Source organism: Bombyx mandarina, chromosome 22 (genome assembly GCF_030267445.1).
Source record: "Bombyx mandarina strain Sakado chromosome 22, ASM3026744v2".
NCBI classification, from domain to species: domain Eukaryota; kingdom Metazoa; phylum Arthropoda; class Insecta; order Lepidoptera; family Bombycidae; genus Bombyx; species Bombyx mandarina.
This window is the reverse complement of record NC_143228.1, coordinates 15,318,102-15,330,230: the sequence shown is the minus strand read 5'-3', so window position 1 is coordinate 15,330,230 and position 12,129 is coordinate 15,318,102. Positions and strand designations below refer to the sequence as shown.

Sequence of the window (12,129 nt, the reverse complement as noted above, 5' to 3'; positions counted from 1 at the left end):
CGGCATGGGGCCGGTGGCGGGCCCCACGGTGCTGACTGTTGTCCCGCTTTGTATATATTGTAAATAGTAGTAGTTAATAGTTAGTAGTAGTCTAGTATTAGTTAGCTATAGTTAGTAGTTAGGAAAAAAAAAAAAAAAAAAAAAAAAAAAAAAAAAAAAAAAAAAAAAAAAAAAAAAAAATTTAGATTTAGGAAGCAGAGGACAGCAGCCGGCGCCGGGGAGACTCCTCCACGGGCATCACTCCACCCAGGAAAACAAGCCCATCGTATTATATTTAAGTATTTATTTATTTTGTCGATGTAGTGCGCCGAGACGCGCATAACGAACAGCCCCCCCCTAGTATAACATCTTGCATCCACACCACCCCTGCCCTGTGTGGCAGGGAGCTTCGTCCCGGGCAGTGGGGATTGCCCCGAGGCCCGTTCCGTACCCCCGAAAGGGGGTACGACGACCCTTCTTCTTCTTCTTCATGGACAACCCAAGATAGAAGATCCTGAAACAGATGCACGAAAAAGACGCCAAATAGCATTGACAATAAGGCAGATAAAAGAAGGAATAGATTTTACCGTAGTATTTAATTCAGAACTTTACATAAGTCGACCGATAGAAATGCATTCACAAAATATTTCACGGAGAACCTTATCCCCAAAATTAAAATGTTTTATGGAACGGCGACCTAAAATCCAATGCAAATTGCTCTTGTACCTATCATAATCTACACGTGTTGGGTCAAAGGGGCCATAAAGGGATTTTCTGTAAGACAAATATTTGGTCTGACCCTCTGCTCTACCCCGGATTATACACGGATAGTTAGTCGTGCGTTTAAAGTTTAGCAGTTTTGTTGGTACATACATAGCTGCCTTGAATATTTTCAATTTTAAACGTGACAATGGTCAAGATTTTTTATGCGGTCAATTTTGTGTGTTGTACAAATCGTAGCCACTAAATGAAAGTGTGCTTTAATGGTTTAGTCTTAGCGTTTGTTTTCATTATACGCAACGGACCGTGTCGTCCGTGATTATGAAAACTGCTCAGTATTCGAAAAGTCGCAAATACTGTAGTGACATTAAAAAATGCAAATTTAAACCATTTAGATAAGTAGTTTTTGTTTTGTTATTGAAAATATGTAGATGGAAATTTGATGAAAATAAACTCTTTGGCTTCGGAATTGAAGACGTGATACTTTTAGATCATTATGTGTATGAGATTCGTATCCGTCAGCACATTTACCATTGGCTCATCATTTAGATAAAGAAAATGAAATAGTCATCATGAGGTACTCACCTTAAATTGGCTATGATGTATTCGATATACATGATTAGAAAATGATTTGAATTATCCTGAGACCTTAGAACTCATATCTCAAGGCGGGTAGCGGCATTTACGTTGTAGATGTCTATGGGCTCCGGTAACCACTTAACACCAGGTGGGCTGTGAGCTCGTTCACTCATCTACGCAATAAAAAAATAAAAAAAAACTCGTTCACACAAAACATCTCCTTAGTTCAATTATGAAAACAAATCGCCACTCCACGTACTATACCCAAAATAGGCAGCGGCTTGGCTCTGCCCCTGGCATTGCTGAAGTCCATGGGCGACGGTAACCACTCACCATCAGGTGGGCCGTATGCTCGTCTGCCTACAAAGGCAATAAAAAAAAATACTACCACCATTAAACAAACAACATCTTGAAAACTACCTTACATACAAAACCAACTATTCGAATTGTATATATTATTATTATAAATATGTATTTGAATTTTCATCTTCTGTCCCGTTCATATTCATTCTTAAGTATTTCAATTAGAGTGAGATAGATGTATGTATTCAATAAGTTTACATTCCAATCTCGTAGATTATTGAGCACTACAATATTGCGGTGGCTCGGTGCGAACGGAGCCGAGAAGTAGGCAACTTCGCTAATAAGCAAAACAACTTTGAAACTAGCACAGAGCTTCCGAATTTAATACTCGAAAGTTTTTGGTCTGAAACATAGGGCTTTTGTTCAAATTTAGAATAATATTAATTGCTCATACTATAACATACTACGACTGTCTAAGAAGATTGGACGCTGAATTTTTTTTTTATTGCTTAAATAGTTAGACGATCTCACGGCCTACTTGGTGTTAAATGGTTACCGGAGCCCATGGACATCTACAACGTAAATGCTGCCACACACCTTGAGATATGAGTTCTAAGGTCTCAGTATAGTTACAACAGCTGCCCCAACCTTCAAACCGAAAGGCGTTACTGCTTCACGGCATAAATAGGCGGGGTGATGGTACCTATCCGTGCGGACTCACAAGAGGTCCTACCACCAATAACTACGCAAATTATAATTTCAATTTTTATTACACGATGTTATTCCTTCACCGTGTAAGTCAATCATGAACATTTGTTTAGTACGTATTATATTTCACTTATTTTTTTTGGTCAGTAGGAAATCTCCGGACTCCCACCCTCCACTGGGGATGAAGGGCGGGGCATGTAGGAGTCGAACCGACTAAAACCTCCTGTCGCTCAACAACCAGCATCCAAACCTCGCATGAGACAGAGCTCATGAAAAGGCAAAGGGGGGAAAGTGAAGCGTTTAGTGCGAAACACATCTCTACCATCATCCTCCCCCTCGGGACGCCGGACTGGCGGTCGTCGGCGCCACGACCACCAGCCCTCTCGGTCGGCAGGCTGTCCGAAGCCCGCCTAGATGGCCCGGTTAGAATGGTCTATCCTACGGAATACCCCGCTGGGTCAGAACCAGCGTGGGTTGAGGATAGCCGGCCTTTCATCACCCGGATGCTCATGCATAAAACGCGTGCAGAGCAGCTTGCACGTCGTCTTCTTGGGCCCCCTTCGCCATGTGAGGGAGACCCGAAACACTTAGAGGGCCAGGGCTTGGGCGAGATCCGCCTCCCTGGCCCCCGCTCGACGGCGGCGGGCCTGTGCGTCTCTCACGCACCCCGCCGCCTCCTTCTGCGAGATGGTGCACTCGCAGAAGTCGTGCATCGCCTTCCACGACTCGTCGTCACCGAGCATCGATGCCACAACACTCAGCAACGACAAGTCGTTTCCTATTTTTGCGACGAGGACACGGCGCCACCCCTCCCATGCGGGGTAAGCGACGAGCGTATACTCTGCCGCGTCTAAGTCATAACCACAATGGTGGCACTCTGCCGTCGGCTCGGCTCCAATCCGGTGCAGGAACTCACCGAAGCAACCATGCCCAGTGAGTACCTGCGTGAGCCGGAAAGTGAGGCGTCCTCTGTCACGATTCACCCAATTCAAAAGAACCGGGCGAATCGCCTCGACGGTCCTACGACCAGCCGAAGGATCGACCAGCCGTCTTGACCATGACTCCAGCACGGACCGCCGAGATTGGGCCCTCCGCGCTTTGACCACACTGGGGCTGAGATGCGCCACGCCCCGGGCACGAAGGTTAGCCCGCCACTGATAGTCAGCGACGAGCGCCTCCGCCTCCAGGACCCAAGGCAGCGTCCCAGCCAGTACACACGCCGCATCGAAAGAGACGGTGCGATAACCACGGATGACCCTGACCGCGATGGTGCTTTGCGGCCATTGCAGCAACTTCGCTACCCCCACGGCCAGGGATTGGCCCCACACGGGCGCCCCGTATAAGGCCATTGACGGCACCACCCCCGTATAGAGACGGCGCGTCACCTGGTCAGGCCCCCCGATGTTGGGAAGAAGCCGGCTTAACGCGCCGGCCACCCCCAACAAACGAGGAATCAGGTTCTGAAAGTGAACACGGAAGTTCCAACGACTGTCCAGAATGAGATCGAGGTACTTCAACTGCACCCCGACTTCGATACGGACGCCTCCAATCACGACAGGCGGTACTCTCCGGCGGCCTGTGGAACCACATGGCCTCGGATTTACTGAGCGCCAGGTCGAGCCCCAATCTCCTGATTTTGCCGACGACATGCGCCACCCCAACGGTGGCAAGACGAGCAGACTCAGCAAAACTGCCCCCCCCGGGCCTCGACCAGCGTGTCGTCTGCGTAACAGATTACGCTTAGGCCCGGGAGGAGGGCACCCCTGAGTACCCAGTCATACCCGATATTCCACAAAAGGGGGCCGAGCACCGACCCCTGTGGGCCACCGCGCACGACCGGGTACCTGTGCACGATCCCACCGTGTCCGGTACACGTGTCCGATCTGTCCTCCAAGTAGGAACCCACCAGTCGGCGAAGGTAGGGGGGCACTCCGTGTCTTTCCAGCGCCCCCCCTATCACGGACATTATATATACTAGAAAAAATGATACCCGCCTGTACGATTCGAACACCGTTACATCGCTCAACATTAATGCACCAGACGTCTTCTTATCCTTTAGGCCATGACGACTTAAAACCGCGAACTTGATCGTTTTTAAATGTAGTTTAAAAGTAAAATACGTATAATTGATTATTGTCTAACCATCATATACGTAAATTACTATTATAATCTTCCAAACTACCAGGTAGCTGATACTTTAAATATGCACTGCAAATTATACACATTTAAATTTAGCATTTTTTTTAAGTTTTTATTAACATGTAAATACATATCAAGAGCTGAAAGGGTTTTTGGTTTAAGCGACATTTCGCTTAATACGCGACATTTATCTTTGTAATTATTATTAAAGGTACGTTTTGTTTGGTATTGGTATCAATAGTTCGATGTTTTCAATTGAACTTCAATTGAGTTTACTTCATTGAAATAGCTGAAGAAGCTTTTTTGTTATGATATTTGTGTTTCCAAATTTTAAACTTTAAATGACTTTCCTGTGAATTTGCAAAAATGTCGTTTAAATCAAATAGTCTTTCGCCCATCGATATGTAAATCAAGACACATTACGAACTTAGATAAATAGTATTAAAAAAAAACGTCCGCAGTGGCATGATATGTTATTAAAATAACTAGTGGTCCCACAGTAGTCGAAATTCGACTATAATTAATTGAAATTATAAGTTTGAACATTATTATGGTTATATTGTCAAAGACTTATATAATCATTATACTTCTATAATCACAGATTTCGCCAAGACTACACTATAGACAAATAATATTAAAGATAAACAATATTAATCTATTTTCAATTTGACTACAGACTTTAAGGATTAAATAAAGTTTGACAATAAACAAAGAGTACATATACATATGTGTGTGTGTCAAATACATGGTGTGTGTAATGTTTTCTTTAATGATTTAATGCATCTTTTATGCATTATTTAAAAAAAATATTAGCATTGTGCACTCCTTCTCTATATTCTCTATAAGTGTGGGAAATTTCATACTCCTCCGTCTGCGCAATTTTCGTAAAAAGGGGTACAAAGTTTTTGCTTCACGTATTAATATATAGATTTAAATTTAATATTTAATTTTCACCAGCATACATTATTAGTGCGTATTTCAAATCGGAAAGAGGAGGTGTGGCTTGAGGCGGGGAATAGTGGTTCAATGAGATTTCCGCACGCCTCATCGACGCCTCGCGGGATCCTAGGGCTGGCGCGCATTTCGGACAAAGGTTGAGCCTGGCCATTCAAGGGGGAAATGCCGCCAGTCTCATGGGCATGGAATGGCGGGATGGATGTAATGTGCTCTGCGTCAACTCTGTCCCGCCGTCTCAATAGCCCCGACTGGGCTCCCGCCCGGTCCGGGGTAGGACGCTGGTTGTGAGCGGCAGGAGTTTTTAGTTAACTTCCACATACCCCACCTGACGCGCGGGTGGGGATCCACAGATTTTCTCCTGTGGAAAAAAAAAGCCTCTTGGGCAGCCTTTCCTGCGAACGCCGCGATTTGAGGTCGATTTTTTACAGTATCTAGTTTTATTTTTAGTTTGGTATAAGTGTATAGTTTATTTAGTAGTTTTAAACTATTCTGTCAGTATATAGTTGAAACTTCAACATTATGGGTGACGGAATTCATATAGTTATCAATATCAGTAACTATTTTCGACCGATTGGATCATTGGCTCATCCATCCGTGTGAAACACCAAAATAATAAACAATTGTAGCCACTGAAATTAATATATACACGATCGGATATATACTGATACATTAACAAGATTAAATTAAACACATTTTAATTTTAATGTCGGAAACTGCCATAATAATTAATACTCGTATATGGGCCGATAATTTCATCCATTAATATACATACATCTCTATTACATATCTATTAATATACTAGTGGTCCCGCAGTAGTCGAAATTCGACTATGATTAATTGAAATTATAATTTTGAACAGTATTATGGTTCTATTTATTGTCAAGGACTTTACTTCTATAATCCCGAATTTCGTCAAGACTACACTATAGACATATAATATTAAAGATAAACAATATCAATCTATTCTCAATTTGACCACAGACTTTAAGCAATAACAAAAGTTTGAAAATAAACAAAGAGTATCTATCTGCGACTGTGTGTGTGTCAAATACATCGTAGTGTGTGTAAAGTTTTTTTATTGATTGAATGTATTATTAATGCATAATTTACATAAAATATTAGCATTCTGCACTCCTTCTCTATATTCTCTATAAGTGTGGGAAATTTCATACTGTTCCGTCCGCGCAATGTTCGTAAAAAGGGGTACAAGGTTTTTGCTTCACGCAATAATATTATTATATAGATGCGTGAAAATCACACCAAACCATAAAAATGCCGAAGCCAGATTTCGAAGGCTTTTTTTAAACTCAAATATTAAGAAGTTTTCGATGAAAAACATCGAAATCGAAGTGTGCATGACAGAAACAATGTTTGCATAAAAAAATAAAAAAACTAAAGTCGGTAAACAAATTCGCGTACTAAATTCCTTTTTATTATTCAAAGGTAAATATGCAATGGTCCCAAAACCGTAAAAGCTATGAGCCTGTAAAATATAACAAAAATACCGGATCGTAAACGAGGGAACAACATTAACGACGCTAGGTTATTTGTGGCTGATTGGTTCGTGTTTACTGGTCGTATTTACATCTCCGAGACGCACTTTTGGGTTTGAACCACATTTATGTACGATTAGTAAGCTCAAAACGAAAGTCATGCTTATTGATAGGGCCAGTCAACTCATTAGGACGGGCGAACTCTGAACGTAGGATATGTTGGAGAGTTTATTTACCTCGGATCTCTACTTACTGACCAGAAGGGAGGAAGCGAACGGGAGATCAAGAGAAGGACTCAAATGGCCAAAGCTGCGATGAGCAAGCTTACGCGTATTTGGCGGGACAAAAAAGTCCCCAATTCCTGCTCCTAGTGTTAAAGCTGAAGACATCTAATGCAAGAAAAATCTGACTTTGAAAAACAACCAAATATATGTTAAAAGATTATTAATTCGTTACCACGAAAACTGTGAAGTGTTTGAAACGAAGCAAATAATTTAATGACGATAAAAACGCGCAGTGTCAATTATATGAACGAGACGGATTTTTTTTCTTTTATTTTCTTTTATTTAGATTCACATTTATCAAATAATCTATTCATTAAAGGACACAGATTTATAGTTTCAACCGTAAATCGTATCATCTTAACAATGGCTCACAATAAAACGTGAAACTGCGTTAACGACCAATAAACCTGTTTATTGGGAGACGTTAAGTAAAATCGGTTATAGGTATTGAGTCAGGTTGTTTTTCATTATTTTTTTTCAATCTTTGATAGGCTCTTTTGGTTCCAGGGAAACATCTAATTAAAAGGAAGATTTTTTCTGGAAGATTAATTGAATTGGTGAATTAGCTGTCTACGATAACAGTGTAGTCGGTATTATTATTCTTGTTTTTACTATTGAAACATTAAGTTGGTATACCCATCTGTTATCAATTAAATTTTTAATTAAACAGTGTCTCAAAAACTGCTCTTTGACACGAGGTTGAAGCCGTTGAGTTTCGTTTGAAAAATGACCATTCCCATCGTCAATCGTGAACCATACTTAGGTATTTGTTACAATAAAAAAAATTGATCTACCTATAAAAGCACGATTCTAAAATATATGATAAATTAAAACTGAATATGATTTAATATAACACGTTCTAAAATATATAACAAATATTGCCAAACTATTATTTAGCACGTGTATCGACTATCTTATCATTATATTATGAGGCCACATAATCTTAATAAAAACGGAAGCTTCATTTAAAATCGCACGACAACATACGGAAAACGTTTTCAGGAATTCATTATTTACCATTAACCAAATTATCTGGTATTCATTAACATAAGTTTTCCTTGGTATAACGTAATAAGATAAATTCTTATCATTCACAGTTAACTAAATTGACTCCAACTAAAACAATCACCACAAAAAAAAAACAAAAAACAAACTAAAGAATTCCACCCTAATTCCTCACCATAATTCCTTATCGTTTATAGTTAACTAAACTACTATAATCTAACAATATTTTCCTCGTCATACTGTGAAAATATAATTCGTATCCCATAATTCCTGCTGTACAACACTTATTGGGTTTATGAATAACCGAATTGAATTTTTTAAGGCGAGCTCAAAACTTTATCGTTTCTCTTCGTTTTAAGATTTCTTTGAGTTTTATTTTGCTGTCGTTTTTAAAGTTATCCCTTGTTATGATTTTGAGTTCGTAACTTTGCGAACATTGTTGAAAAATTAAAAATTCTCTTTTTACTCTTAGTCTTGTACCATATGCGTATGAGGAGCTGTATCTTCTCTCTCCATCTTATGTCATTGCACCGGTTGCGATTTGCCCTACTGAAACCGCAGCTTTCATTGAAGAAATAAAGTTAAATTGTAGTATTAACATACTTTTTTGAATGAACTATTTTGATATATTACTCATTAATCGTGCATCATTTAGTTATCATTTGGTTTGGTTATTTATTAATGTGAAATTTAATAACACGAGCATAATTTATTACTATCAAACAGTTATAATAATATTTATAAATATAATTTAATAGAAAAATAATGTGTAAATCATATAATTAATTAAGCTAATTAAAACTTCTAATTCGTAGTTCTTTGTTTTGTAATTTGTTATTTTATTAAACAGAGTAAGCTTAAACTGTAAAATAAGTTTTAATTTTGTTTACCGACGACTCGCGAATTTAGATAAAAAGACTAATTCCTCTAATGTATTTAAAAAATATTTTATGTGTATCTCTCAAATACTCTCAATGCATCATCGTAATAAAAGCTATTGCAAACTTATGATCTTAGTGATTTTGAACTTTTTACGGACTGTTGTAATGGCTCTTCAGGGAAAGCTTTTACCATTTAAACATCAACTAGATAACAAGAAGTGACAAGTTACCCCGCGAGTAGTTTCAACAAATACTTTTATTGATCTGTATTTCTTCGACAGCTACATCGAAAAATGGCCAGGAGTCCTAATTACTTAACAAACAATAACTTCTAAAGCTCTAGTCCAGCTTTATAAGCCCATTGTACCCAAGATGAAGATTCTCAGTGAAAAATTGGAAAATCTTCACGATATTAATTAGTAGAAAATTCGAGACGAAATTCAAGGATGCTCAGATTAATTAAGATTTTTACTAAATGTAAGCAAATAGACTAATTAAATTCTTTAATCTCGAATAACCTATAAAATTACAGGATAAATAATTAGATTTTTGTAAGATTGAGGATTCTTCACAGTAATATAAATTGAGAATCTTAATTACAGAAATCTGAAGTCGAGTTTAATTTTAACTAGCTTTCATTAGACTTTTTAGTTTTTTATACTACCAACACATGACTCTTTTCTTGTGGACGAACAAATATCCGTGGATAGAAGATTCCGGAAGAACTGGGTACGCGCCCCTAGACTCCATGAAAAGTCCCCTCACTGTGCTACTTACACTTAATTATTTCAGGGCTCATGCTGCGGTCCTTATTCTTTTTTTAGTAAACAAACCCACGTTCCACCAGTATTAGCCAGGACTCATACAATGACATGACAACGTGATTGTGGTAATCCATCATTGGAGGTTTGTTTGAAATCTCCCTAATTTGTATTACGGTAGTCCCACTAATATAGAACGTATACCTATGGTAGGTAGAAGTAGGTAGGTAGTAGATGCTGATTGTTACATTATTTAACGGCCGTCTGGTGTAGTGGTAAGTGACATGGTCACTGCACAAGAGGGTCGCGGGTTCGAATCCCGCCAAGGGAAGATATTTGTATGATAAATATAAATGTCTTTCCAGGGTTATGGGTGTATATTAATTATATGTATGTGTATAATAAAAATATTATATTTATTTCCGTTATCTGGAACTTGTAACACAAGTTCTTTACGAACTTAGCACAGGACTAGTTAACGTGGCGTGATTGTTAGTAAATATTTATATTTATTTATTTATTATAATATTTATGAGCTTTAGTAACGGCCGGAAGAAACGTAATTCGGATGGACGCTGCTTTTTATGGTCACGAAGCTTGAAGGCCCAAGATTAAGCTATAAACTAAATTTAAATTAAATTTAGAAGAATGTACTCACGTCCACATCTATACCAGGCTGCGCGAAGATCCTCGTGAAGGGATATTCTTTAGGTAAATAGCTGAAGAATTCCTGCCTTCCCCTGTACCATTTTACGCTGTACAAAGTTTCGTTGCCTTCCAAAGTCCATTTGCAACCGAGGAGTACTGTGTCGCCGAGTTTTACAGCAGATGGCGCTATCAGCTGCACGTCTCTTAAGGCGATGGTATCTGCAACAAGCGAAAGTGCATTAAATACTTTTATTTCAATATGAGGAAATGCAGATACTTCCTATACGCCCTCTATACCAATGACATCCTCACCCTGGAGGGCCACCTTCGGGAGTGGGAGGAGGTCGCGAAGTTAACCCTGTTCGCTTATAACTCGGCCTACTACGCGTCCTCTCTGTTCTCCTCTGCAGCCATCATGAGGATGCAGAGGCTTTTGGATTTACTGCCCCAGTAGCTGGACCGTTGGAGAGTCGCGGTCAATGTGGGAAAGACCGTGGCATTACGGTCCGGTCCGTATCAGAGTCGTCCCAAGGAAACTCAGTCTCCGAGATATGAATGTAGAGTTCAGGACCGCGGTCCGGTAGCTCGGATGCGATATCGATCGCTCATGGTCGCGCACGTCAACCGAGTTATCGATCAGACTCGCGCGGCCAGGTTCTTGTTGCGGCCGATACTTGCGTCTGGGTTTGCGATCAGGACCAGGCGTCGCCATTTACAAGACATACGTCCGTTCCTGCCTCACATACGCTGCTGCGGCCTGGTATCACCTGTTATCGCCGTCCCAGCGATCTAGGGTGCAGACCCAGCAGAGTCTTTCCCTCCGTACTATCGTCGGGGCTGGGCGGTACGTCAGAAATGACGTTATCGCCCGAGACCTAGGTTTGGAGTCGCTCAGGGAGTTTGTGACGAAAACGGCCCCCATAGGCATCTCCACAACATAGGCGCGCTGCACGCCAGACAACTTAATGGTAAGGCGTTGCCGCGGAAGCTACTCATCCTTTGATGTTCAATTATAACTTTTAAATGGTTTATAAGTTATTTACTATAACCGAAATATTTATTTTATTTTAACACTAGTTGTACCCGGCAGACTTTGTAGTGCCTCAATCGATAAATAAAAGACCTAAGCTTTTGTATAAAATAAGCTTAAAACAAACAAAAGGAATCCGTCCGACGGAGGACATCTAAGGAAAAACAAAATTGTTATTTTTATTTAATTCCGGATATTTTCATATTTATCTAACTTTTAAACCTTCTCTGGACTTCCACAAATAATTCAAGACCAAAATTAGCCAAATCGGTCCAGCCGTTCTCGAGTTTTAGCGAGACTAACGAACAGCAATTCATTTATATATACCTAAGAAGAAGATAGATTTCATTTTATTATTTGCATCTCAACATAAGTATTTCGTTTTTCGTTAAAGGCTCAAAAACATGGCTTCCTCAATCCTTGTCAATTAAATTCTTTCGTCACACGAAAAAACGTTCAAGCGGAACAATTAAATACATCTGCTCAAAAAAAAAACCCTACGCGTTTCTGAATTCTAAGAATCCGATATTTACGTGGAAAACATGACATGAAAAACATTGGAGGCACCTCCTGTTTGCTCCTCACTTAATCGGGGTTCACGAACTCAATATGAGGGCCGATATACAAACAGTAAATCAATTT

General features: G+C 39.9%; 1 protein-coding gene and 1 long non-coding RNA gene across 4 annotated transcripts in view; one reads left to right on the top strand and one right to left on the bottom strand.

Annotated features, from left to right (window-relative positions):
• The window catches only part of LOC149500391 (uncharacterized), a 73,045-nt gene extending 72,861 nt beyond the window's left edge, over positions 1 to 184 (top strand). The window contains exon 2 of the long non-coding RNA XR_016324972.1: positions 123 to 184. This is a non-coding gene — a long non-coding RNA (uncharacterized LOC149500391). The remainder of the gene's footprint in view (positions 1 to 122) is intronic.
• LOC114240187 (uncharacterized) overlaps positions 1 to 12,129 on the bottom strand; it is a 321,109-nt gene that overhangs the window by 188,933 nt on the left and 120,047 nt on the right. For all 3 annotated transcript variants that reach the window (XM_089736651.1, XM_089736653.1, XM_089736652.1), the window contains exon 3: positions 10,468 to 10,676. In XM_089736651.1, coding sequence (XP_089592777.1) covers positions 10,468 to 10,676 — 209 coding nt within the window. The remainder of the gene's footprint in view (positions 1 to 10,467; positions 10,677 to 12,129) is intronic.